General features: G+C 47.3%; 3 protein-coding genes across 7 annotated transcripts in view; 2 read left to right on the top strand and 1 right to left on the bottom strand.

Moving 5' to 3' along the window:
• Pik3cb (phosphatidylinositol-4,5-bisphosphate 3-kinase catalytic subunit beta) overlaps positions 1–8,975 on the top strand; it is a 71,593-nt gene extending 62,618 nt beyond the window's left edge. For both annotated transcript variants that reach the window (XM_042665760.1, XM_042665761.1), the window contains exons 20-24: positions 3,179–3,346; positions 4,153–4,276; positions 5,537–5,682; positions 6,896–7,028; positions 7,465–8,975. In XM_042665760.1, the coding sequence (XP_042521694.1) occupies positions 3,179–3,346; positions 4,153–4,276; positions 5,537–5,682; positions 6,896–7,028; positions 7,465–7,602 (709 nt within the window). In that variant the 3' untranslated portion in view covers positions 7,603–8,975. The remainder of the gene's footprint in view (positions 1–3,178; positions 3,347–4,152; positions 4,277–5,536; positions 5,683–6,895; positions 7,029–7,464) is intronic.
• Positions 8,976–11,879: 2,904 nt separating this feature from the next.
• Positions 11,880–21,570, bottom strand: Faim (Fas apoptotic inhibitory molecule). 3 transcript variants are annotated; one of them, XM_042665764.1, is made up of 6 exons: positions 21,282–21,570; positions 15,953–16,009; positions 14,409–14,529; positions 13,609–13,837; positions 13,063–13,112; positions 11,880–12,466 (listed from the first exon to the last, which is right to left on the bottom strand). In XM_042665764.1, the coding sequence occupies exons 2-6, from the start codon at positions 15,994–15,996 to the stop codon at positions 12,317–12,319; spliced, it is 594 nt and encodes a 197-aa protein (XP_042521698.1). In that variant the 5' UTR covers positions 15,997–16,009; positions 21,282–21,570; the 3' UTR covers positions 11,880–12,316. The 3 variants fall into 3 exon arrangements, with proteins under 3 accessions (XP_042521698.1, XP_042521699.1, XP_042521700.1); XM_042665765.1 differs by lacking the exon at positions 15,953–16,009 and having other exon boundaries at positions 11,970–12,466; XM_042665766.1 differs by lacking the exons at positions 15,953–16,009; positions 21,282–21,570 and adding an exon at positions 20,325–20,429 and having other exon boundaries at positions 11,970–12,466.
• Positions 21,571–21,899: 329 nt separating this feature from the next.
• Positions 21,900–27,533, top strand: part of Cep70 (centrosomal protein 70) — a 33,106-nt gene continuing 27,472 nt past the window's right edge. The window contains exons 1-5 of one of the 2 annotated variants that reach the window (XM_042665762.1): positions 21,900–21,943; positions 24,474–24,576; positions 26,196–26,324; positions 26,589–26,679; positions 26,789–26,912. In XM_042665762.1, coding sequence (XP_042521696.1) covers positions 24,568–24,576; positions 26,196–26,324; positions 26,589–26,679; positions 26,789–26,912 — 353 coding nt within the window. In that variant the 5' untranslated portion in view covers positions 21,900–21,943; positions 24,474–24,567. Of the gene's footprint in view, positions 21,944–24,473; positions 24,577–26,195; positions 26,325–26,588; positions 26,680–26,788; positions 26,913–27,533 lie in introns of those variants that run through there. The other variant, XM_042665763.1, reaches the window with a different exon arrangement.

The following is a 27,533-nucleotide window of genomic DNA, read 5'->3' on the forward strand; positions in this document are numbered from 1 at the left end:
GGGACCTTCTGTGTGTGTGACTATTTTAGCACTTGTACTGGTGCCCATGCCTGCATGGGTGAAAACTGATGTGGTTGCTTCATTTCCTCTGATGTCTCCCAATGCTGTTTGGCGTGTTTCTTACCAAACGAGAACAGTTGTTGGCCACCAACATGTTGCAGGACTTTACTGCTTTTGGGTAACAAATGGCAGTGGTCAGTCAGCTACTGTCTAGTCTCATAGGTCATCCTTGTGTAAACTCTGGCCCTTGGTAGCCTAGCCATCCTCTGTGTCACCTCATCCCTATGAAACCAGTACTGGGGGGGTGGGACTCAGGGCCTCATACTTGTTAGGCAGGTGCTCTCCCTCTCCCCACCCCCCACCCCAGCCCTTTGAAATCATTTGTTTGATGGCTATCCTCACTCATCTCTTGTCTTCTTGGTGTTACTGGGTTTTTAACTTAGGTCCTTGTGCGTATTACTCAGCTTGCTTCCTTAGCGGGTGCTCTACTACCATGACTTCAGCCCTGCTTTTTGCTGGTTAATTAGAGCTGGAATCTAGTGGGCTTTTCTGCTCGCTCAGCCTCCTCAATAGCTATGATGATAGGCATGATCACTGGCAGCCTGCTCCATTCCTTTTTTTTTTTTTTTAAGGAAATGGACTTTTTTTTTTAATGAGAATCTTAAACTACCAGTTAAAAACAATTCTTTTCAAAGAGAAAATTTCAAAATTCAGTTGCGATTAAGATGAAAGTTCATATCCCTAGAGTAAATGCATTGCCTCCCACTCCTTTCGCTTTTATATCTGAGTTGCACTAATGGGTTTAGTGAGGCAGAATTTCTAAATGAGTTCAGTGGTACAGCTGCCAGCAGCCTTAGAGGAACAGAGAAGGAATGTGAAAGTAGCATAAGCATGAGGTAAAGGAATCATATGCCCTCCTCAGATGCGGGTCGATATGGCATCCGTGCCATTTAGAGGACACACATGGGGGCTGCCGGCCCCCCCTCACCCCCTCCCATCCCCTTCCCCCTGCAGACAGCTTATTTCACTAAGTTCTTGTTTAGTGGTAAAGGTGACATTGCTCCTTAGGTCAGAGAGTATGGGAAAGGAAGATCAACATTGCTAAAGTGTCGTCCTTTGGTTAAAAGAGTAGAGAAGTTCAGTGCAAAGAAGGTCTAGATAAGATGACCGGGTTGCTCTGGGAGTTTGTCCCCAGCGTGACTTCTGTCAAAGAGTCTCTCTGACAAGAGTGTTTTTTCCTTCCCGCTGTGAATGCTTTCATCGCAGCTGCTTTTGAAGAGGAAGCTTGCTGGCCTTGTGCCAGCTCGGCTTGCAGGGGAAGGGGGGGCAGGGGCGGGGCCGGAGAGCCAGAAGCTGCCCTCTTACCCTGGCAGGGCTGGCTTTGCTCGTCCTATGCCACGGACAGGAAAGGGTGTCAGTACCCACAGCAGTCCTCTGCCTCTCATGGACAGGTGCTCTTTCAGCAGGAGAAATAGATGAATAGTGCAGATGTGAAGCAACCCATTGATCTATCCATCTGCCAGAAGGTAATTAGACAATTCCGCTTGGACTTCCTTGGGTATTATTAGAAAGGTACTTAAAGAGACAGGATGAGCTTGAATTTTTCTTTGGAAGGAGTTTTAGAAACTAATATATAAAGTTCTTCTCTTAGCTGGTTGTTGTACACCCTAACATGTATCTCCCCCCCTTCCCCCCCTGCCCCCCTGCCCCCCTGCTACCATCTTCCCCTCCTCCACACCCAAGCCTTACCATGTACTGCAGGGCTCTGCATTGTCTTTCACCACATGCTCTCCCCTGCCCCCTCCTCATGGAACTCTCCCTGACAGCCATCCATGCCCCCATATTGCATGGTGCATTTGTGACGGTTCTTTCTGTCTCACCACCTGACAGGCAGGAAGGTGGGAAGGGGCACCATCTGACTGCGTTCACAATCTAGCTGCCCCCAGCTGTTTTCCAACCCCGTATGTTCTGTCCTCTGTGTATTCTGTAGCAGTCTGACCCTTATCAGAACCCTTCCAAGAGGCCTTCTTCCACTCTCATATTGCTCTTGGTATAAAACCACTTTTAGAGAATATTTACAACCAATGAGAAGAGAAAATATATAAAGAAAACATTCATCATAAGGAAAGTGTCTAAGATCAAAATATGCAGAGAATGTGAGTAGCTAATTTATAAAAGAAACCTTCTGTTTGGTGGTGTTGTTGTTTGTTAGTTTTTAAGAGAATCTAACTGTAGAGCCACGGCTGGTCTTGAGGTTTCCATCCTCCTGCCTCAGCTCCCGAGTACAGGGATTACAGGAACGGTTAAAAGTGTGACTTCGCAGCCGGGCGCCGGTGGCTCACGCCTGTAATCCTAGCTATTCAGGAGGCTGAGATCTGAGAATCGTGGTTCAAAGCCAGCCCGGGCAGAAAAGACCTTGAGACTCCTATCTCCAATAAACCACTAGAAAACTGGAAGTGGTGCTGTAGCTCAAGTGGTAGAGTGCTCGCCTTGAGCTGAAGAGCTTAGGGACAGCGCCCAGGCCCAGAGTTCAAGCCCCATGACCGACCAAAAAAAAAAAAAAAAGTATGACTTCCCCTCTCCCTCATCCTTCCATCTTTCTGTGTGTCTCATCTGTGTGTCGCAGGCTAGCCCCAAACTCAGGGATCCTCCTGCTTCAGCAATCTTGAGTGCTGGCATTATGGGTATGTACCCACACACCTGCCTGTAGATATATTTTCAAGGCAGCTGAATTAAATGTTGGACATGAGAGAAGGAAAAGACTGATGACCTGAAGTGTCTAGGCTTGAACAGCTGGAAGAGGGAAGTTGCTGTACCAAGACAACATGTTGAGTGCTTATCTGGAACATGGTACCTATTAGATGTTTGTAAACCCTGGCAGCCTCCTCTCTGCTTTCATCTCCCATGCGCCTGTCCATCCACACAGGCAAATAGAAAGCTTCACTAGCACAACTATGTAGCAGATGACACATGTAGTCAGAGCACTGGAATTCTCGTGAATGATCCCTAACAGAAGGCAGAACTTGTATTTTCCCTCATAGCAAGAACACATTAATGTGTGCTGCAGGGGTGTCAGTAATAACAAAACCGTTAACAATCAAAGGAAAAACCCTAGCAACTTACTCTTTTCCTTCTGCAAAGGGCAGCATGGTTCTTGACGCCCATTTTCCCCTTGCAGGATGTTGCCTTATGGCTGCTTGGCAACCGGAGATCGCTCTGGCCTCATCGAGGTGGTAAGCACCTCGGAAACCATCGCTGACATTCAGCTCAACAGTAGCAACGTGGCTGCCGCTGCGGCCTTCAACAAAGATGCCCTTCTCAACTGGCTTAAAGAGTACAATTCCGGGTCAGTTACCACTTCTTCCCCATGCAGCCAGGCAATGGCTACCCACCCAGGGGAAGAACCACCCTTACCCACCTCATAGAAAAGCAGAAGTGAGAAGCAGGTGTCTGCAAGGACACGTCAGCCTCCCTCCCGTCTGTGCACCACCACAACAGCCACGCTGAGAATGCCGACAATATAAGTTGCAGCCTGGGCATGTAAATGTTTTAGAGATAGCATAAGTTTTTAATTATGGGACTGTGAGATTAAGTAACTTCTGATAGGTTAACTGTATGATAGAAGCAAATGAATCTGTAGACTCTGGTCTCTCCAAACAAATACTTCAAAGTCAGATTCCGCCTTGGTCATTCTGCCATTGGCAGTGTCCAAGGACTTGGATCTGAGAGTCAAGTTTCTGAGTTTTGGTCTTGAGGCTTTTTCTCCCAAGAGCTTGGTTAGTCACCTGTGGCTGAAGTGGTTCATTTATATGGTTGGGGCCACAGTACTTGATTCTTCCAAATGGGATTCTCCTTTTGAGGTCAGAGCTGACAAAAATGCTCCCTACCCCAGCATGAGCAGCACAGCCTGCTGGTGCTTCTCACCACCCTGAATGTGACCCTGGCCTCCACGCCCACCCCAGAAGTAGGAGTTTAATTGGCTGAGGCTCAGTTACCTGTGCTCCTCCGCCAACTCAGCATGCGCAGCCCTATGGCCTTGGCAACTAAAGCGTTGCAGGTTCTCCAGTTCCCAGGGAAACGGGTGTGGTCGGGCCTCATCCCACACACAGTGGGCTGAGTACCGTGGTGGCTTCCATTTTCTCTTTTGTTCAGGGATGACCTGGACCGAGCTATCGAGGAATTTACTCTATCCTGTGCTGGCTACTGTGTAGCTTCTTACGTCCTGGGCATTGGTGACAGACACAGTGACAACATCATGGTGAAAAAAACCGGTCAGGTAAGCTGCAGTGCGGGGTCTGCGCAGGCCTCAGTCGTGGTCAAGTCCCGTCTCTGATTTCCCTCCGTTTGCTGCAGGCCCTTGTTTCACATACTGCAGTGCTGTGCCTGTGCATCTGTTTACTTAAATGTGGTTACTTTAGTGTTTTAAAATTAGGGGAAAAAGTATTGTGGTTATTTAAAAATCTCCTATGCTTTCGGTACAAGATAACTGCTTAGCGGCCAGGCATAGTGATACATGTCTGTAATCCCAGCACTTGGGAGACTGAGGAGCTGAGGAGTGAAGATTGTGAGTTTGTCCTCCATAGTGAGATCCTGTCTCAGTTGATCAATAAAACAAGAAGAAGAAGAAAAGAATATAACCAGTGGCAAAAAAAAAAAAGAAAGAAAACTTGGAGCTGGTGCTGGTAGCTCATGCCTATAATCTTAGCGACTCAAGAAGCTGAGATTGGCTGGGAATGTGACTCAGTGGTAGAGTGTTCTCCTAGCACGCATGAAGCCCTGGGTTCAGTTCCTTGGCACCACATACACAGAAACAGCCAGAAGTGGCGCTGTGGCTCAAGTGGTAGAGTGCTCGCCTTGAGCAAGAACAGCTCAAGGACAGTGCCCAGGCCCTGAGTTCAAGCCCCAGGACCAGTTAAAAAAAAAAAGAGGCTGAGATCTGAGGATCAAGGTCAAAGCCAGCCCAGGCAAGAAAATCTGTGAGAGTCTTCTCTCTAATTAGCCACCAAAAAGACAGAGGTTGACTCAAGTGGTAAAATGCTAGCCTAGGAACAGTGCCCACACCCTGAGTTCAAGCCTCAGGATTCTCTCTCTCTCCCTCACACACACACACACACACAAACATACACACACGCACACGCATGCACGCACGCACTCCCAAGTTCTGGTTACTTGGATCAAACGCTTCTATTTATCTGCATTTGTTCCTGACACCACTTAAGACGAATAATGAGAAACATTAAGCATAAACATGTAAACCCAAGAAGTCAGTGATGATAGGAAAAGGTCATCAGGGCTCGGGGTGACCCTGGAGAGGGGGCTGCAGCACACAGCTGAGAGAATGGATCCTTTCCCAGAGTACATTCAGCTTAACACTAGAGTTATTATTGAGTGTCACGATCTGAGGGCATGAGACATGCCCTCAGATCCCAAGGCTGTGGGCGAGCTCAGGTGGAGCTGGATGGTGCATGCGGGGCCAACAGAAATAGTTGGCCCCAGGTGGGACGATGCAAAAAAGAAAGGCCTGTTTGTTCCTCAGCTCTTCCACATCGACTTCGGACACATCCTCGGAAACTTCAAATCCAAGTTCGGCATTAAAAGGGAGCGCGTGCCTTTTATTCTCACTTACGACTTTATTCATGTCATTCAGCAAGGAAAGACGGGAAACACGGAAAAATTTGGCCGGTGAGTATTCTCATGTCAAGGTAAAAACGTTTGACATTTTGACATCTGACCAAGATATATATTTAGGCCTGGGAGGCCCTCAGTGTACAATAGAGGGCTTAGGGGGCAGAGCAGGGGAGGGGCCTATCAGGTTCAAAAGTGCTCAGGAAGGAGCTTGCTGGAGATCAGAACTGAGCTCCTAGGCTGGGAAGGTAGCTCAGTGGTAGAGTGCTTGCCTTGCATGCATGAGGCCCTGGGTTCCATTCCTCAGTACCACATAAGCAGAAAAAGCCGGAACTGGCGCTGTGGCTCAAGTGGTAGAGAGCTAGTCTACAGCTGAAGAGCTGAGGGACAGCATCCAGGCCCACAGTTCAGGCCCCACGACCAGACCTCCCCCCCAAAAAAAAAAAAAAAAAAAAAAAAACGAAAACAAAACGAAAAAACTGAGCTCCTGTGTGGTATCCACTCAGTTCGTATGCAGCCTTATGCCCGTGCCACAGCTGTCTCTGAAGCAGTATAGTGCTGGGGTTAGCTTGAGCCTAGGTTGCAGGCCAGGCATGGACACCCACATGTCCACATGTGCTATTTGTCTTCTTGCTGCTTCCTTATCTTAAAATATAGACAAAAATAATGAACTTTCAGGCCTACTGTGGTAACTAGGGATGTATGTCACATGGCCAAAATACACTATGTGTCCACAAACGAGTGCCATTGTAACCTTGTCCCCTGTCCAGACTAATGGAGCATGTCCATTTCTGGGGCTGGTTTTCTCTGGCAAAATCTGTTAGGTTAGGATGACTCTGTTGGAGATGATCACCTTGAAGAAGAGATGAAAGGCGGGATGACAGGGAGGAGCCATGCAGAAGTACCAGCATGATTTGGGGGTTTAGTGTCTGGAGTCCACACATGTGCAGAGCCCAGAGTGTTCAGAGTCCACGTCTCATTTTAGAAGCAGTTCTCGCATTGCATGGAAAGTGGAAAGCCTAGGCGGTTGCATGGCCCTATCATACAGTTCCAATTTAGTTTAGCTCCTGGAAAGGTGTGTGTGCGTGCTTGCGTGCGTGCATACATGAGTGTGTGATGGTAGAGAACTTAATCACTGGATATGCATCTTAGTCCTGGGACCGTGTTTCCAGAAGTCAGCCTGAGAACTGAAGCTTGAAATGGATGCAACTGTCTGAGCCTAACTTCTTTCCCTTATGCTCATCTCCATGGCCCCGTGCGCCTCGCCAAGGTTCCGCCAGTGCTGTGAGGACGCGTACCTGATCCTGCGGCGGCATGGCAATCTCTTCATCACCCTCTTTGCCCTGATGCTGACCGCAGGCCTTCCCGAGCTCACGTCGGTCAAGGACATACAGTATCTTAAGGTACACGGCCTGCCTTTGTGCCTTGCATTGTCTGTGTGGAGCTCATTTAGGGCCACCCATTTCACAGGAAGCGAGGGAAGTCATTTCCCGTGAGAGCTTTTTAGTGAAAGGAAAAGAAGCCAGAGAGTACGCATGGAGGAGGAGCTTGTGAGCCAGATGAGGCTGGGCCAGTTCTTCCTCCCCAACTTGCCTTCTATTCCAGGCTGTTGGCTGGCCAGGGAAAATATTTTGAGTATTTAGCAGTGATTGAGAAGCTAATTTTATCCATGACAAGGCCACATTTTCATGCCACTTGGTGGTCATCCTTCAGCCACTAAAAGCATGGTGCCTGATGGCGGCTGAGGGAGTCATAGCCAAGCCAGTCTCCCGATAGTGCTGTCTGTGTGAATCTCCCCTGAGGATAGATAACAATGGGACTTTCCCCTTGCCCTTTCAGGACTCTCTCGCCTTAGGGAAGAGCGAAGAAGAGGCACTGAAACAATTCAAGCAGAAATTCGATGAGGCGCTCAGGGAAAGCTGGACCACCAAAGTGAACTGGATGGCCCACACAGTCCGCAAAGACTACAGGTCCTAACAACGCCTCGGTTCTCCTAACCCCCCGTCAGTCTGCTTTCCTCCTCGTTTTGCACTCGCACTGAATTGAACTGGACCCCGCCAGAGATGTTATAAAGGGAATAGACTCCTGAACTGCGGCGTCATTAAGAACAATGCCCCCACCGAACTCTGAAGAGCCCTGCCACCTCCACCTCCCCGCTCCCCGCTCTGAATGCCCCCAGCTCATCATGAGTGCTGCCAAGTGATGATGATCATTTCCTGCTGAAACTGCACGCCAAGGAATGCCGCTGGGCCCGCGTGAGGTCTTTTTTGTTTTTAAGTTTTTGGTACTTTACAGGAGAGGTGTAAATACTTCTTTTCAGTGTTGTGCCTGTGTTATTACTTAGCCAACAACCTGTCCACGCTGGGGCCTGGGCTGTGTTTGCTTCCAGTGAAGCTGCAAAGAAAGGTATCTTCCTTCCCTTTTTAAATTGTGTAGAGTACAAATTATAATATAATTTGAACTTCAGATTATTTTTCAAAAGGAATCTTTTAAAAATCTGTGGAAACCCATTAATTTTGTTAATATTTATCTTCCATGACAGCATCCTTCCAAGCCAGACTTGCTGAAAATCTATGGGTGAGGCAGATATAATATATAATATAAATAGATATATAAATATGCTGCATATATATATATTTATAAGATTTCTAGTGGGAGTTCTGTATAAAAAAAAAAATGTTTCTTTGGTATGTTCCAGCCTGATTTAAGCAGAACTTTGTCTTAAGTTATCTTTGTTTTAACTGTGCGATCCAGTTCTTCCAGCTGCTTCTGTAATGAGGCACATTATCAATACCAATTTTATATGGTATCTAGGAAAGAAGTCGCTTCCTAGAACCTAACACATGAGCAGACATATGCAAGAAAGCAAGCAAATGAAAAGGAGCCTATTTATGGCATCATCTCCAGACCTAAAATTCAGTATTTTATTTTAGTACAATGCCAGCCTGTTCTTATTGTATTTATTAAAACTTGTAATAATGTGATTTTTTTCAATGATATTAGTTCAAATCGAATGGTTTCATGCCACACTGAAATCGTTTAATTTATTTGTTGAGGTACCATAAAGCTAGGGTGCTAGGTGGCAAATAATGTTTCTGTGCAATAGGAGCACTGGTTGAATGTGTAAATGAATGCTCTTTCTGGGGGCTGGGGAGATCCAGCACAACTACTGCTTATTCTCCAAAGAATATTGGGAGCTCTCGGTCCTCAGTGACGTGAGACAGACCACTGAGTGGTTGCCCTGTGACTGAGTTTTCTACAGGAATTTTATTAAAGATTGTTTAATTTTGTCATCCTTCTTAATGTTCTCAGTCAAATAAATGGGAGCTGGTTTTGGCCGTTTGGGGATACGTGAGCCTCTTCTTTATGAGCAATACAGGTCTTTGGAACTTGCCTAGAGTTCCTGAGAAATGGCTAAGTTGTTAGAAAAAAACACTTCCTGAGGAGTGGGCCGAGGGTCAGGGCCTCCTCCCCAACCTCTGCCCTTGTTTCCTAGGCCCCTCGGGCACACTGCGGGGCACTTCCTGGAGTCTGAGGGGAGCCCTCAGGTTTCCCATGGCTTTGGAAGGTGCCTGAGGTCTGGGGAAAGCTGTTAGTTACTTGGCACCTGCCAGCCATGTTGGTGCTCTCTTCTATGGGGCAGATGCTCAGAGCAGGCCAGCCACTCTTGAACGTGCCAGCCACAGCGAGGGGTTGGTTCTGAGCTTCCATTTCCAGCATTTCAGGAATGAGACTATAGGCTTGTCTAGCAATAACTCACCTTACATGCAATGCACCAAGCCACAGGCCAATGGTTTGGGAAGTAGCGTTACCAGAAGAAGGGGGAACCATTGTTTCCAGGGGGTGTCTCCGTAGCCCAAAGGAAGGCCTTGGTAAATCCATGCCAGCACTGGGAAATGTGTCTTGGAGAACAAGAGGGAAATGAACTCAGCAGTGCTGGACCCAGAATTTTGATTATCCCAGTTGTGTTCTCAGATCCAAAACTGCTGAGAAATTATGCAAGGATGGGTGTGAGTCTAACCACAAAGCTATCTATGTCTCTTATTCCTATTGCCTTCTTGTTTTCTGACAGGGTCTTGCTGTGTAGCCCAAGCTAGCCTTGAACTTTCAATCTCCCTACCTCAACCTCCCAAATGCTTGAGTGACAGGTATATGTTAACACATCTGGCCTATTGTTACTTTTAAAAAACTTTTTGCCTTTCCTGGGGCTTGAACTCAGGGCCTTGGTGCTGTCCCCAAGCTTTTGTGCTCAATGCTAGTGCTCTACCACTTGAGCCACAGTGCCACTTCGTTTTTTGGTTGTTAATTGAAGTGCCTACAGACTTTCCTGCCCAAGCTGGCTTTGAACTGTGATCCTCAGATCTCAGTCTCCTGAGTAGCTACGACTAAGGTATGAGTCAAGAGCTCCTGGCTTTATTATTTTCACACCTTTCTGCTGTGGTAGACTGTACAACCTGGTGTGCTTTTTACTAAGATAGGGCAGTTCAGTTATGCTTATGCACTATTTGCTAGCTTGGTTTGAATACACAAAACAATAATTCATATGTCCCATAATTAATTCAGGAGACACAGTTTCCACACAACAGCCATTTAGTCTTTTTATTTATTATTTATTTATTTATTTTTGTCGGTCACGGGGCTTGAACTCTGGGCCTGGGTGCTGTCCCTCAGCTCTTCAGCTCAAGGCGAAGCGCTCTACCACTTGAGCTACAGCGCCACTCCCCCATTTAGTCTTTTTTTTTTTTTTTTTTTTATTTTATTTTATTTTTTTATTGTAAAGCTACTATACAGAGGGTTACAGTTACATGAGTGAGGTTATGAGTACACTTCCTCTTGAACATTGTTACCCCCTCCATTGTTTTCCCCCTACCATCCCCTCCCTCCCTCCCTTCCCCGAGGTTCCATTTAGTCTTTTTAAGGTTCACAGAACCACATAATTTTATCTACTGTTTAATGAAATGATCTAATCAAAGTCTAAAGATGACTTTATATGACTTTTTCAAAAAGAACATATTCCTAAGCTAGGTGCTGGTGGCTCACTCATGTAATCCTAGCTACTCAGGAGGCTGAGATCTGAGGATCAAGGTTCAGTGCAAGCCTGGGCAAGAAAGGCTTTTGTGAAAGTCTTATCTCCAAGAAAAACTACCCCAAAACTGGAAGTGGCTCAAAGTGGTAGAGAACTTACCTGAGCTGAAGAGCTGAGGGACAGTGCTCAGGCCCAGAGTACCAGGAAGAGATCTTATTAGGCACCAGTAGCTCACACCTGTAATCATAGCTATTCAGGAGGCTGAGATCTGAGGATAGTATTTCAAAGCCAGGTCTGATGCCAGCCCAGGCAGGAAAGGCCATGAGAATCATCTCCAATGAACCACCAAAAGCCAGAAGTGGAACTGCAGCTGAAGTGGTACAATGCTAGCCTAGTCTTAAGCCAAAAAGCTCAAGGACACTACCCAGGTGCTGAGTTCAAATCCTAGAACCAGCATCAAAAAAAAAAAAAAAAAAGGAAAAAAAAAAAAGCTGTGTAACTAAATGGTTTCTTATGTGGGTACACATCACCGAAGCACAATCAATAAATTGACAGTGTATTTAAATTTTGTTTGTCCTGTTATTGCCACTTTGGTGGCAGTGGTCCTTGGTGTAGGCTCCTAATGACTTTTTGTCAGAAATATCTCCAGGTATGCTGCAAAAATTTCTCACTAATTTGTATTTATCATTTTACTTTAAGAAAAAAATTTGGGGGGGGGGGGGGCTGGGAAGGTGGCTCAGTGGTAGAGTGCTTGCCTTGCATGCCTGAGGCCCTGGGTTCGATTCCTCAGCACCACATAAGCAAAAAGAAAAAAGCCGGAAGTGGCGCTGTGGCTCCAGTGGTAGAGCGCTCTCCTTGAGCTGAAGAGCTGAGGGACAGCGCCCAGACCCAGAGTTCAGGCCCCATGACCGGACCCCCCCCCCCCCAAAAAAATTTTTTTTGGGGGGGGGGGTACTAGTGCTGTAACTTTGCTTTCTTAAAGCTCAAGACCCGCACACTACCACATGAGCCATGTCTCCACTTCTGTCTTTTGGCTGGTGAACTGGAGGTAAGGCTCATGGATTTTCTTGGTTTGGTCTGGCTTTGAACTTTGATCTTCAGGATCAAAGTAGCTAGGATTATAGGCGTGAGCCATGATACCCAGCCTGGTATTTTTCTTTCTTTTTTTTTTTAACAAAAAAAAAATCCAAAACAAAACAAAAAAACATGTTTCCATTCTGATGTTTTCTTGATATGCTTCCAGACAGAAAATATGTCTTATTTTCCCCAGTTCAGGAACCAACTGCTCTCGATCAGAGAGCGCAGGTGACTCACCAGAACCTGTACCCATCTGCAGGAACACAGGCAAAGACGCCAATTTTATTTCACAGTTTATTATAATAAAACTATTTGTGAACCTCTAGTGATTGTGGTCTGCTTTGTTTTCCGTTTGGCTTTAAAACACATCACATTATTTAAAAAATAAATTGTAATTGCTATGATTACACATAATTTTTTTTCCTGACCCTTGGGATATTAGTTTCAAATGACTTGGAAAATTAAAAAAAAAAGGAAACACTGCAGACTAAATGTACCAAGTACCTGTGGAACATAAATTTAATTACTACCACAGTCCTTAAAAAGTCCTGACCGTGACTTCTTCAGACTACAATTTATGAAGAGAAATCACTCAGGAGTCTCTGGGATTTCTCTGTTGTCCACCACGAGGGTGTGGACAATGCCCTCTCTCCGCTTCCCGCTGCTCACCGCTTTTATGTAACAGTCGTGCTTCCCAAGGCTGAAATGCGTTTCCGTCCCGTCGTCCACAAACTCACCCTGCAACAGGAGGGAGAGGCATCAGCACCCCAGAAACCTCTGTCTGCAGCATGAACACCAGCTGAAGGGGAAGCTTTTGCTAGCTTAGAACCTGAAGCTTGGATTGGATGCTCTTCACATGTCCATGGGGAATTCAGAGTTTCTGTGTTTTTTGTTTTTGTTTTTAAAGTGCCGGTCCTGGGGTTTGAGCTCAGGTCCTGGGCACGGTTCCTGAACTGCTTTTGCTCAAGGTGAGTGCTCTACCACTTGAGCCATAGCTCCATGTCTGGCCTTTTCTAAAGAGTTTTTTGGAGATAAGAGTCTCATGGACTTTCCTGGCTGGACTGGCATCGAACTGTGACCCTCTGACCTCTCTCTCCTGAGTAGCTGGGAGGACAGGTTTGAACCACCAGATGCCTGACATTGCAGTCTGGAATATTTAATCTCCTTTCATTATCAAAGCTCCACAATTAGAAGCTGGGCATGATGGAACACACCTATAATCTCAGCACTCTGGAGGAACATGAGATCAAGGCCAACCTGGGCTACACTATACAAAGAAGACAAAAAGCAATATCTCAATGGTCAATACTGAAATGATTATTTTGGGAACTTACTGCTGTTTCCATTTGCTTTCCATTGCACCAGACATCCATAGTGTCTTTTTCTGTAAAAATAGCATACATTTCAGAAGTTAGGAATCTATGATTTAAAGATGACAAGCTTGGCACACTGCATTTCTAAATTACATTAAACTAAAACTCAATTATTTTATTTATTTATTTAGTTAGTTGATTATAGGGCTTGAACTCTGGGCCTGGGCCCTGTCCCTCAGCTCAAGGCTAGTGTTCTACCACTTGAGCCACAGTGCCACTTCCGGTTTTCTGGTGGTTTATTGGAGATAAAGAGTCTCACAGACTTTACTGCCCAGGCTGGCTTTGAACCACCATCATCAGATCTCAGCTTCCTGAGTAGCTAGGATAACAGGCTTGAGCCACAAGCACCCAACAAGTCCATGAGATTTTAATCTCCAGCGCTAGAAACTGAACTGTGGTTCAGGTGGTATAGTGCCATCCTTGAGTGAGCAAATTAAAAGGACAGCAGCTGTTCAAGACCCAGGATTAATATGCCATTCGATTCTATAAAAATGTGTACTGACTTACCCAGAACAACTCGGAAGTCTTGACCATCCAAGTGCAGCACCCATGTGTTGGTGGTCTTTGATCTGTTTTCCATGTACTTCTTGAGGCTCTTCCCATTAATTTCTAGAGTATATTCATAAGCAAATCCAGTGACAGCGTCAATGTTTATGGTGGCTTTGGTCTCTGCGGCTCCAACTGTGAACGTTTCTTTGCCCACCAATTTAAACATCCATTCTTTTCTTATCTTTTCCTATGTAAGTACAATAAAATACGAATGTGAATGTACTACCTGATTAGAAATACCATGCAATCTCAAGAAAAAGTACAGAACTACTACTCAGTGAGCAAATGACCCATGCAATTGAAAGATCTTTTTATTAATTCATGATGTCAAGATTTCTAGAAAAAGCCGGGCGCTGGTGGCTCACACCTGTAATCCTAGCTACTCAGGAGGCTGAGATCTGAGGATCGCGGTTCAAAGCCAGCCCGGGCAGGAGAGACCGTGAGACTCCTATCTCCAATAAACCACCAGAAAACCGGAAGTGGCGCTGTAGCTCAAGTGGTAGAGCGCTAGCCTTGAGCTGAAGAGCTGAGGGACAGCACCCAGGCCCAGAGTTCAAGCCCCACGACCGACCAAAAAAAAAAAAAGATTTCTAGAAAAGAGTTGTTTTAAGCTTAAGTATTCCACATCTCTTCTCTGAGTTCTATAACTATTATGAGCTTGCTTTGCCCAGTAAATAACTGGCCACAATCCTAACTGTAACTACTGTCAGAAAAACCCAAGTTCCCACACGAAGAGGCCCAAGGCGACCATTTCCTACCTTCCCATCTACGTACACTACTCGCTTTCCTGATGTTGTCCCGTGTTCGAATTCAATCTTGTGGATTCCATCGCTCAAGGCCACATCCCACACAGCTACAAGATCTGTCATTTTTTCCATGCTGTAGAGAGAGATGAAAGCCATTGTATTATGGGCCAAAACTAGAACAACTATTCCAATATAAAATATCAGACTTTATTAAAGGCCCTAAGATTACCTAAGAAATCCTCACAGACTATGGAACTGTTTTCTTCCTAATTATTGTTTCCTCATGAGATGATATGAGTATACAGCGGGAGTAATTCCAAACAAAGTCACCTTAGTGCTAATAGGATTAAGAATCTATCAGTTTATCCTGTGTAGCACTCTCGGCTTGGTTGTGGCTTGGTTGTAGCTTTATACACGAGTCTGTTTAAAAAAAAAAAAAAGTCTCCTATTTCCTTAATCCCCCCTCACCCCATTAAAAAAGCCCAGAACTCAGTGGTTTGGCTTTGTTTATTTTAGATCTGATCACTTTCAAAACAAGACCTCTCTGAATTCTTCATACTTAAAACTAATCACTGGGGATTCATTGTAACAAAAACAAAGCTCTAATTTATTATAGTGGAACCGAAGAAAAAAGAGCTATGGAAGCAAATATCCTAGAAATGAGACAAAAATAATACAAGTTAGTAATCCTGAGGATTATTATAGGAAATCTAATTTTAAAACAAAGGACTCTGCCTTGTCAAGAGTTTCTGGAGCAGTGTAAACTGTGTGTGTGTGTGTGTAACACACCGGTTTTGGAGCTTTGAACTCAGATCCTGGGTCCTGTTCCTGAGCTTTTTCACCTACAGCTGGCATACAACCAATTACTTGAGCCACAGCCCCACTTCCAGCTTTTTGCTGGTTAATTGGAGATAAAGTGTCTCAGACTTCCTGCCTAGGCTGGCTCTGAACCATGATCTTCAGATCTCAGCCTTCTGAATAGCTAGGATTACAGGCATGAGCACTTACACTTGGATCATTGTTTTTTTGTTTGTTTGTGGGGCTTGAACTCTGGGCCTGGGCACTGTCCCTCAGCTCTTCAGTTCAAGGCAAGCGCTCTACCACTTGAGCCACAGCGCCACTTCCGATTTTCTAGTGGTTTATTGGAGATAGGAGTCTCATGGTCTTTCCTGCCCGGGTTGGCTTTGAACCACAATCCTCAGATCTCAGCCTCCTGAGTAGCTAGGATTGTAGGCGTGAGCCACCGGCACCCAGCTCATTGTTCTTTTCCTGTATCTAAATTAGAGATGGCAATTGAACTTGATTTCATCCTGGAGTAATTGCCAAGAGCTTTGTGCCAAAGGACCAGCAGACCCACATCCCTGGCAAAGGAGGCGTAGACAGTGGCTACCTCCAGTGGGTGGACGCTTCCTCTGCTCTAGATGGCAAAGTAGGCACCTTGTGCTTTGCATGCTACAGTGTGTGTCCTTGGCAGAGCCGACATGATTCTCTTCTGGAATACCCGGATAACCTTGGAACCATTCAAGGCAGGTTTTATGGCAAAGCAAGTCATTTACCTTTCATCATCTTCAAAGATGGGATTGTCGTCTCCAGATGCCATGGTTGGCAAAAGTCTTTAATCCAATTAGCAGGCAGGAAAGAAAAACATAAAAAAAGCAGAGATGCGGCAAAGAAGATTGGGAGCAGAAAAGAAGACATCTACAAAGAGTTTCTCTTAACTTTGCAATCCTGGTCTCAAACTGCATGCAATTTCTGAAGAAATGGCTTTTACATACAATAGAATTGCAAACTTAATTTCAGAGGAGTTCAAGCATGCAAATCAGCTAACTTTTTTTTTATTTTTTTGGTTGGTCATGGGGCTTGAACTCAGGGCCTGGGCTGTTCCTGAGCTTTTTGCTCAAGGGTTAGCACTCTACCACTTGAGCCACAGGGCCACTTCCTGCTTGCTGATGGTAAATTGATAAGAGTCGCACAGACATTCCTGTTCAGGATGGCTTCAAACCACAATCCTCAGATCTCAGTCTCCTGAGTAGCCAGGATGAGCCACTGGTGCCTGGCTATCATTTCTTAAAATTAAGGAGTAAACTTCTAACTCATTTCAAATATTGCATCATCTCTGGTCCGCAAACACTCTTAACAGATCCCCTGGGTTCTGTGCTTCTCAAAACCCCAAAGAATTGAGGCACAACTCAGGGACTACAGGAAACTCTTAAGATAAACACGATGCCTCTGGACATGCTGTCTTCACAGGGCATTTTAGAAGGGTTAAATAACAATCCACTCCCACCTCTCCCCCGCCATCACTAATAAGTGATGAATTTAGGGGAAGTGGTCAGGGGTATTTATACCAGCTCTTTAAGAACAAACTTCAATCACTCAATTAAGCACAATCAACTTAATAGTGCTGGTACTGAATGCACACAAGTTAACAGGTAGTGCTGGGCGCCAGTGGCTCACGCTGGTAATCCTAGGTATTCAAGAGGCTGAGATCTGAGGATCATGGTTTGAAGCCAGCCTAGGTACAAAAGTCCCTGTGAAACTCCTATCTCCAATTAACCACTCAAAAACCAGAAGTGGCACTGTGGCTCAAAGTGGTAGAGCACTAGCTGTGAGCAAAAAGAAGCTCAGGGACTGTGTCTAGGCCCTGAGTTCAAGCCCCACAACTGACAAAAACAAAAAAAAAAACAAAAAAACTAAGATTTTTCCTAGGGAACTGGAAACTATCCTATAATCATTTAGAAAGAAAAGGAAAACATTCTATTCAAAGCAGTAGAAAAAGCCAAATAGCATACTGTAGACTAGATAAGCCATCCTATATAAATCAGAGGGGACTTAGGGAGAGCACTCGAATTTTGCTCTATGAGATTCTAGAAAGTTCAGCAATGCAGTGTGCAAACCTGAAAGTACTGCCCTCTTTTCCGGTGCCACAAACTTCAGTATCTCCAACCCCACCCCCCCCCCCCAAGAAAACTGGGGGATGTCTTAATTCTAATAGCTTTTTATACACAAGTGTAAAAGACTGCACAGAAAGTTGGAAGGAAGTTCCCAGATTATACTGGACTTCAGATACTTTCTCTAAACCATCAACATTTCCTTCATCCATTCAACAATTTTTCAAAGACTACCTAAAAATCAGGTTTTTCTTTTTTTTCTTTTATGGCACTAGGTTTTGAGCTCAGGACCTCACACTGGCTACGCAGGTACTCTACCACTACAACCATACTGCCAGTCCTTTTTGTGCTTGTTTTTATTTATCTTATCCAGTCACTTAGCTGGCATGAGTTCTGCAGGGGAAGAATTCACCATGACATTTCCATGCTGTTTTTTTGTTTTATTTTGTTTTGGGGTCTGGTCGTGGGGCCTGAACTCTGGTCCTGGGCGCTGTCCCTCAGCTCTTGGCTAGCGCTCTACCATTTGAGCCACAGCGCCACTTCCGGCTTTTTTTTCATTTTTGCTTATTTGGTGCTGAGGAATCGAACCCAGGGCCTCATGCATGCAAGGCAAGCACTCTACCACTGAGCCACCTTCCCAGCCCCTCCACACTGTTTTGTTTTGTTTTTTTTCTGCTTATGTGGTACTGAGGAATCAAACCCAGAGTCTCATGTATGCAACACAAGCACTCTACCACTGAGCCACCTTGCCAACCCCAAACCCCAATATTGGGGTTTATTGTTATATTTATTCCTGGGGCTTAAACTCAGGGCTTGGACACTTTTCCTGAGCTTCTTTTTGCTTAAGACTAGCGCTCTACCACTTGAGCCACAGAACTACTTCTGGCTTGTTCATGTGGTGCTAAGGAATCAAACCCAGGGCTTCATGCATGCTATGCAAGCATGTTACCACTAAGCCACATTCCCAGCCCTCCACACTGGTTTTTAAAATCAATTTCACCCCTTTTACCATTCTACCTTCTCTTATCCGCTGACCTGCCTCCCCCCCTCCCCCCCCCTTCCCGAAACAATTTCAACAAGTAATGTATTTCAGACAGTCTCAAGTTTGTTTGTTTTCTCTCCCTGGCAGCCTGAACCATGGCCGTCATCCTACCTAAGACCTCCCACAGAGCTAGGCCCACAGGTGTGATCACTGTCATGCCTGGTTTATTTTGTTGAGATGGAGGTCTTGGTAACTTTTTGCTGGGGCTGCCTCGAACCTCCATCCTCTTACATAAGCTCTCTAGAATATGCAAATTCATAGAGTCAGAAAGCAGATCAGCAGTTACCAGGGATTGGGGGCAAAAGGAGGAGAGGGAGGTATGGCTCCATGGGTACAGTGCCTGTATTTAAGGGGCTGACGAAGTTTTGGAAAATGATGATGGAGGAACAACATTATGCATGCACATAATGCCACTGCAATGTACCCTTACAACTGGTACATTTGTCTTAAAACTGGTACATTTGCCGGGCACTGGTGGTTCACGCCTGTAATCCTAGCTACTCAGGAGGCTGAGATCTGAGGATCAAGGTTCAAAGACAGCCCTGGCAGAAAGGTCCCTATAAGTCTCATCTCCAATTAACGACTCAAAAACCGGAAGTGGTACTGTGGTTCAAGTGGTAGAACACTGGTGTTGAGCACTAAGAGGCTCAGGGTCAGTACCCAGGCCCTGAATTCAAGTCCCACAACTGATCAAACAACAACTGGTACACTTATGTTATATATCTTTACCATAATTTTTTTAAAATGTCCTGTACATATCATTGTCAGTATGGGATTTAAACTCGGGGCTTTGTGCCAGCTAGGCAGACAAACTACTACTTAAATCACACTTCTATACCTTTTTAAAATAAATTTTTTCCTACGGTTATTTTTGAGATAGGGTCTTGCTTTCTGCCTAGGCCGACCTGGAACGAGACAATATTTACAATTCCCACCACAGCTGGAACAACAGGCACACACTACCATACCCAACTTCTCTGCTGAGAGAACTGGGGTCCTGTTGTTTTGCCTGGTCTGGCCTGGAGCTTATGGGATGCCATCCTCCCAACCTCAGCCTCCTGAGTCGTAGCTGGGATAGTCAGCATGAGTCACCGGAGCCTGGCTTACAGCACATATGCAGTGGACAAACTGGACTGTAGGTGAGTTATATCAATAAGGTTGTCAAAAATAATAATAAGTTCCACGCTGGTCGTGTTCCTTGGGGTCTGATCACATCTATCCCTGTCCCCAATTTCTCCTCTTTGCATAGCAGTAATCAGAAATGTCTGTCGTATTTGTTAGGAACTCAGTTTTAGACACACATGGCATAGTCTATATTCATCCAGAATGCGAGTAGTTATCTCACTCACACACACACACACACACAAATGGAGAACCATATGGGGGGGAGGGGGGAAGAGGAGGAGAGGAGGAGGAGGAGGAGGAGGAAGAGGAGGAGGGTGCAGCGTCTGGGTGATCAAGAAGGGAAAGAGACAGTGAGGAGGAGGAGGGAGGAAGAGGAGGAGGAGGAGGAGAAAGAAGAAGGAGAAGAGGAGGAGGAGCAGGAGGAGGAAGAGGAGGGAGGAGGAGGAGGAAGAGGAGGGAGGAGGAGGAGGAAGAGGAGGGAGGAGGAGGAGGCCGGGTCCCGGTCCTTGAGGACCCAGGTTGTGCAAAATCATCCATTCTGATCGTGCTGGCCAGGGGGCCAGGCAGACCCGAGGGGCCCATCCGTCCCCCGCCCCGGGATCTTTCAGCTCCAAGGTTTCCCCCAGCGACGGGTCTGACCTTTAATGGGGTGCAGACAGGTCGGAGGCCACAGCGGGGTGGGGTGGGGGGACGGGACAGGACTCTCCCCCCTCCCCACCCCACCCCGACGTCAACCCCGACACTCCGTTGCACCGCCGCCCCCCCCATCCACGCGGGGGGGGGGGGAGTCCCCGCCCCGCGCCCGTCGCCGCCAAGGGGAGCGAGGACTTGACCGAGGGTGTGGGGGGGACGGGCGGGCCGCGATCTCACCTGTGCGCGGTGAGCTGCGGGGATGGGATGGGCGCTGGGAGACACCGGTTGATTCCGATCCTTTTAGGCCGCGCGGCCTCCGCCGGGAGCCCGCGGCGCGCAAGGCCCGGCCGGCGCGAGGCGGGGCGTCACGCTCCGGGTCTCCCGGGGCGCCCCAGCGCACCCCGGACCCAACCCCCACCCCCTCAGCCCGTCCCCCGGCCCTGGCCTTCCGCCCCGACCCTGCTCCGCGCCCTCTCTAAGGCCCTGCGGCCGTGAACAAACCCGAGCGTGGCACTGGCTCCCCAGCACCGCTCTAGGGAGCACCCCGACCTCCCCCGCCCACTTCTCTCACCCCCTTAATTTTTTTCCTCGGTGCTAGTCCTGGGGTTGGAACTCAAGCCCTAAGCGCTGTCTCTGAGCTTTTTTTTGGGGGGGGGGGGGAGGCTAAAAACTGGTGCTTCTGCCACTTGAACCACACACCTCCAGCATTTTTTTTTTTTTTTGCTGGTTAATTGCAAGGTAAGTGTCCAGGACCTTCTTGCCCGGGCTGGCTTCGATCTGCGATCCTTACAGATCTCAGCCGCCCCGCACCCCCGAAGAGGTGACCATCACAGGCATCGAACCACCAGCGCCCGGTGAGACAGAAATACAACTTTAAAGGTACGGTTCTACTGAGCACTCGACGTCCAAGTGCTGCGGGATGGGGATCTTATTAGCCCTGCACACGTTTGGCTCTTCGGTCTGGACTCATCCCTAACTATCCCTGTAGGGGGGGGCTCGCCCCCGTGCAGTCACGTGGGGGGGCCTCCAGACCCCCCCCCCCGCCCATCCCGGAGATCCTGGGATCAGCGGGACCTGCAGCACCAAAGCTTCCGAAGCCTCTCGGGCGATTCGCGTCGGCAGCAGCTGGGGGCGGACCCCACCCCCACCCCGGGGCCTCGGCAGCCACTATTTCAATCCCGGTCCCTTCCACACCTTGTCCACGGATCAGGCTTCGCCTAAGGGCGTCCTGAGGGTCGTGTCCAGAACTACACGTGGCATCTTCGGCCTCTCCGCAGTCCGACGTCTGGCTGGGCCTAACACCTGGTGGGCCTCTGGGAGAAGGGAAGGCTATCCACACACCATGTATAGACTACAGGTCCCGCAAAGGCCAGCGGATCCAGCGCACAGCCCAAGCCGGGGACGTCAAGGACATGCTGGCGCGGGAGGAGACACACAAGCCGCTCAGCAATCACGTTCACCTGCAGCCATTTAAAACAAACAAACAAACCACCACCCACTTCCGGCGCCTCCCAACGACGCGCCTCTCGTTGGTGAGTGACAGCACCTGGCAGCCTATAGCCGCAAGAGCAGATCCACGTTCTCCGTAGGTATTAAGCCCCGCCTTAGAAGAAGAGCCAATAGGAAGGCGGCGTGGGCGGATCCAACTCGTCCTTCCTAGTGAAGCCCGAGAGACTCGTTCGCGAGGGGCGTGGCCGAGCAGCGGCGAGGCCGAACGTCACGCTCGGGTTCGGCTAGCCGGCCTCCGTCGGCCGGCCCTAACGGTCGCGGGGGCGGGGCTCCAGGTGGCGGGGCGGGGAGCGGCGGGGCGGGGCCAGGCTGGGCGGGCTGCAGGCGGGAGGCGGCGGCGGAGGAAGGTGAGTGTGTGTGTGTGAGGGGAACGCCACGGAGGAGGCGTGAGAGGATTTCTCGGGGGTACCACCGTGCCGGGGGTGTGTGTGTGGGGGGGTTGGTACTGAGTCTCGTCATCCGGGGAGGCCCCGGGGTCGGTTTCCCGCCAATTAGAGCGGGCCGCGGCCTACCTGTGGTGGTGGTGGGGGGGGGGGCGGAATCACCGAGGGCTGAGGGGATTTCTCACCGGGAACCCCCAGACTGGCTTCACACTGGGGTGTGGAGGGGGTGCACTCAGCCTTGTCAGCGTCTTCCCCCCCCTCCCGCCCGGTACCGTGTCCCGCACCCCCCCCCCACCCCGGCCCGGTTCGCAGGTGCGGCGCTCGCGGCCTACCTGGCCAGCGGCGTCCGGCTCGGCGGGTCCGCGGTTTGTGTCCCTCGCCCCCCCACATACTCCCCCCCCCCACCTCCTCACCCACATCCCCGGGGCCGGGGGCGGGGGGGGGGGGGAGCCGGGCTTTGTGTGGATAATAAAGCTTGGTTAATGCCGGCCTTTCCCGGTGATTGTGAGGACTGAAGCAGCCGGCGGCCAGCTCCCCCCCCCCCACACCCACCCACCCACCCACCACACACACACACCCGCACCCCGTGCCACGGGTTAGCTTGGGGGGGACGGGGAGCCGGCTGTGGGTGCTGGGATTCCTCAGCCTCTGGTATCCCGGGCTGGTCGTCCGAGGGTGGCGGAGGGGGGTAGGTAAGCGAGACCCCTCCCTCCCCCCTCCCACCCCACCTCCCCCTCTTCCCTGTCTCAAGCTGTTTCCAGGATTGGGGTGAGAGTGTGGGGGGGGGACGGGGGAGGGGTTCAGGGCCTGCGGTCAGGGATGTGATTTATTTACTTATTTGTGTGTATTTGTTTATTCTTTGCCTGGGGCTTGAGCTCAGGGCCTGGGCACACTGCCCCTGAGCTTTTCTTTTGCTCTACCACTTGAGCCACAGCACCACTTCCACCTTTTTTTTTCTAAGTGGTACTGAGGAATGGAATCCAAGGTCTTCATGCATGCTAGGCGAGCACCTTCCCAGCTCTATTTTTTATTTATTTATTATTATTATACTTGGGATATTGATTGTCAAGCAGATTGGAACTTTCTTTGTCCACCTTTTGGGGATAGTTAGTTGGCTTGGAGTGGGGCAGTGTTTGCTTTAAGGCAGGCTCTAGGGGCCTTGTACTGGCCTCCGGTTGTAACCTCTTCCCCAGGTGAGAATGGTTTCCTTCAGATGACATTCCCCCTTAATTTGTGGTGGGTTCCGATCTTCGTGATAAACACCAAACAGTAGGTTGTAATATTTTGGGTGAGATTTTTGTTTGTTGTTGTTTTTTTGTTTGTTTTTCACTTGGGATAGTTTTTTTTGTTTTGCATTTGGAATTGAATTTTTGTATAGAGGCTTTGAAAGAGTTATGTTCATTATAGTAATTTGAAATATATACTTAATGAGAAAAAGTACAGATTTCAATGAGACTTGCTTGAGAAAGAATAGTTGCTAGTCATGTTTTACTATAGCTAGTTTATCTCCCCAAAGTGATGAAACAGCTTATTTACAATTTTAATGTATGGGACATGTTGCAGATCTTCAGACCTTTAAGGAGAAATTTAATAACTCTATACTTTTTTTATTTGGCTTTGTATGTCTTGAACGGAAGAATTTCAATACCCAGTCCCTACTCCCATGCTTACTTTAGGTTTTTAGGACATGGATTAAAGTTATAGCATTTGAGCAAAGGGATGACATTGTCCAAAAAATATGCTCATTACCTGACTTATGAAACTAACCTCTGTGCACATCACCTTTATAATAATAATTTAAAGCCTTGGTCCTGCAAAGCATTTGGTCTCAGTGTTCCAAATCTGTGTTCTATACCAACCCAAAGTGGTGAGTGGGCTGCTTTTGCACATTAGCATTAATAGAGACATGGAAAGCATTATGTTAAATTATCGTAGTAACTGGAAATACATACTTTTGAGAAAGCTTAAAGATTTGGGTGTGAGTCACTTGAGAAAGAACTGTTTCAGAGACCACAGAATGCCCTGGTCTTTGTGTTCAGGGGATAGTTTGTGGCTGAGAATGCTTCAATGTGGTGCTCTTGCAAGCCAGAATAACCTAAAGGAACAACAGGGGGCTGGGAATGTGGCTTAGTGGTAGAGTGCTTGCCTAGCATGCATGAAGCCCTAGGTTCAATTCCGCAGCACCACATAGATAGAAAAAGCTGGAAGTGGCTTGCCTTGAGCACAGAGAGGCTCGAGGACAGTGCCCAGGACCTGAGTTTAAGCCCCAGGACTGGCAAAAATAAAGGAACAATAAACAGAAGTGATGGTTTGTACCCGGCCAAATGTTTCGGTGAAGCTGGGAGAGGGAGGATGAGGGAGGAGGCTGTGGGGGCGTTAGCCTCACTGAGGAGGTGTTCAGGCATCAGTGGTTATCAGTGCCAGGCCTGTCTGCTCCGTTCTCACTAACAGTTTGAACATTTAAGATTTTGCTTTGTATCTTTTTGAAACCTAGATGAAGATCCAGTTTCTGACATGAGATTCACTGAGTGATCATTTCATTGAGATCAACTTGAATAACCAGGTATTCAGTGCAAGAGGAATACACCATGGCTGAGGTATGTGTCATGTGACTCCTTTTAACTAATAATCCTGTCAGGCAAATGATGCTCAGAGAAGTTAAGGAACTATTTAAGGCCATTGGTTAGCAGCTCTGATCAAGACCTCTGTCCCGATATGTGCCAACCATTTGGTTCTCTGTGTGTTTTCTAATCTTCACAATAACCCTGTGAGCTTAGTACTTTTATGATCCTCATTTTTTTTTTTTTTTTTTTTTTTTGGGTCCGGTCGTGGGGCCTGAACTCTAGGCCTGAGTGCTGTCCCTCAGCTCTTCAGCTCAAGGCTAGTGCTCTACCACTTGAGCCACAGCGCCACTTCCGGCTTTTTTCTTTTTGCTTATGTGGTGCTGAGGAATCGAACCCAGGGCCTCAGGCATGCAAGGCAAGCGCTCTACCACTGAGCCAACTTCCTAGCCCTGATCCTCATTTTTGATAAGGATACCAAGTGTCTAGCTTACTGTATAGTAGAATGTCACACAACTATGCCCGAATGCCTGGACAGCTCTGTTCCGGTCTCAGCTCTACTCTTCTAGCTGCCATTCTCAATTTTCATGGGGTTAGGGCTTTTTGGTTTTGGTTTTGGTTTTTTGGAGGCTGTGTGTGGGTGTGTGTGGGTGTGTGTATGCACGCATGCCAGTCCTGGGGCTTGAACTCAAAGCCTGACCCCTGTCCTTGAGCTTTTAAAACTAAAGGTTAATGCTCTAACACTTGAGCCATACCTCCAGATGTGCCTTATTTGTTAGTTAATTGGGCCTAAGAGTCTCACAGACTTTCCTAACCAGGCTGGCTTTGAATCTTCATCCTCAAATTTCAGCCTTCTGAGTAGCTAGGATTACAGTTGTAAGCTATTGTCTCCTGGCTCTTCTCATTCTTGTTTGTGTTGTTGTTATTGGCCATAGGACTTGAACTCTGGGCCTGGTTGTTGTCCCTGAGCTCTTCAGCTCAAGGTGAGCACTATACCACTTGAGCCACAGCACCACTTCTGGTTTTCTGGTGGTTCACTGGGGATAAGTAGGAACTTTGCTGCCTGGGCTAGCTTTGTCATGATCCTTAGCTTTCAGCCTCCTGAGTAGCTAGGATGACAGGCCTGAGCCACTGGTGCCTGGCCCAAAGAAAAATTTTGATAACCAAAAAAAATTTCCCTCTAGAATTAGCAGAGTTAGATAATAAAAGTAATGGATGGTAAAGTAGCCGAATTAGAAACAGTTGTATGTACCAGTCAGAATCCTTGATTGCTAGTTCGTGGTCTACTTAGGAATAGCGACTGCCTAACCACCTGGCACTCCCTTATCGTTGGAGTCCACCGAGTTGGAAGATGACCTGTAACTGTGGGTTAGACGCGGTACTCAGAATTTTCAGTAGCATCTTCCAAAAGAGAATAATCATTTTAGTGTCACATACTTTTCACATGTTCTAGATGAAATAGTCTCTCATTCTGCGTACGTGTAAAACCCCAGGCTGTTTTCTTGTGGAACAGAGAACATAAGAGTGTTAGTACTAGCCATCTGGGTAGTCCTATACCTTTGGCACAGGCATGGAATAATCTACACTGCAGAGCAGTGGACTCCTTGAGCTATAATTCCCTATAACTTCAGTGATACATTTCTCTTTTTCTTTAGGGCACTCAAATTTATTTATTACCAGTCTCTACTTCTGATTCTTCAAAAGAAGTAAACAGCACATCGTCAGCATCTCCTAATACCCAGGATTCCAGTCAGCTGTCACAGAGACTCCTGATAGAAAAACAGGTAAACTTGAAATATTGCAAGTGGGAAATCCAAACCCCAGTACTGCAAAAAAAAAAAAATTACTTTTGACAGTTTTAGCCGTCTTGTAAGGGAAGAAGAGCCTTTTCTTTAGTTAAACAGTGCATCTGTTCTCATTTTTATAAGATATCCATAAAAACCTATATTTATAAAACCCTTTGGAGGAAATGGTTCTGTTATTGAGAACATAGGAAATGTTATGTGAAGGTTTCTCTTCATGTCCTTTTTCTCTCCATGTACTTGTAGCAGGAAGAAGCAGAATGGGAAAACATAAACACGCTGTTGATGACATATGGCCTAAAACCTTTGTGTCTTGTCAAGAGGACGGACCTTAAAAGTAAGGAATCCTCTGCTTGCCCCATAAGTTCGACAGCTACTTTTCCTTTGAGACAATAGTCCGTCCTTACAGTATTTTGCACCATGTGCATCGTGTGTTTAAAATGCAGATCTCATTGTTTTTGATAAGCAGTCTTCACAGAGGATGAGGCAGAATTTGAAGGTGCTGATGGAGGAGACATCACGGCAGCAGAAGATGATCCGAGAGCTCATAGACTGCAACCAGCAGCTGAAGTGAGAGCGGGACAGGCTCCTTCCATTGCTCATAACCTAGGAATGCTGGCCTGGGGTGTAGCTCACATGTAGTGTGGGTCTCTCGCTCTGTCTCTCTCTTTTTTTTTTTTTTTTGGTGCCAGTCCTGGACTTGAACTCAGGGCCTGGATATTGTTGATTTGAACTTCTTTTTGATCAAGGCTAATGCTCTACCACTTGAGCCACAACGCCACTTCTGACTTTTTCTGCTTATGTGGTGCTGAGGAATTGAACCCAAGGCCTCATGCATGCAAGGCAAGCACTCTACCACTGAGCCACCTTCCCAGCCCCATGCAGCATTTTTTTTTTTTTTTTGTAATTAGAGATAAGAGTAACAGACTTTCCTACCTAGGCTAACTTTGAACCACAGTCCTCAGATTTGAGCCTCCTGAGTAGCTATGATTACAGGCATGAGGTACCAGTGCCCAGCTTAGAGTGTTTCTTTTTATCTCAAGACTCTGGGTTTTATCCTCAGTACTAAAACAGAAGAAGTAAGGCTAGCATGGTGATACATATCACAGCTACCAGGGGAGATGGAGGCAGGAGGATTGGGAGTTTGAGGCTAGATTGGCAGTTAGTAAAACTCTGGGTCAAAAACAAAAC

This window comes from Dipodomys spectabilis, unplaced genomic scaffold (assembly GCF_019054845.1).
Source record: "Dipodomys spectabilis isolate Male_0828 unplaced genomic scaffold, ASM1905484v1 ptg000342l, whole genome shotgun sequence".
NCBI lineage: Eukaryota > Metazoa > Chordata > Mammalia > Rodentia > Heteromyidae > Dipodomys > Dipodomys spectabilis.

What these genes read in the sequence shown, in the direction of transcription:
- Faim (XM_042665764.1), bottom strand. Translation starts at nt 15,996, where the DNA reads ATGGCATCTGGAGACGACAATCCCATCTTTGAAGATGATGAAAG. An exon ending in ATCTTTGAAGATGATGAAAG is followed by an intron (nt 14,530 to 15,952) that starts GTAAATGACTTG and finishes CTCTCTCTACAG; the next exon opens with CATGGAAAAAATGACAGATC. An exon ending in GAAAGCAAATGGAAACAGCA is followed by an intron (nt 12,467 to 13,062) that starts GTAAGTTCCCAA and finishes CTCCTGTTGCAG; the next exon opens with GGTGAGTTTGTGGACGACGG.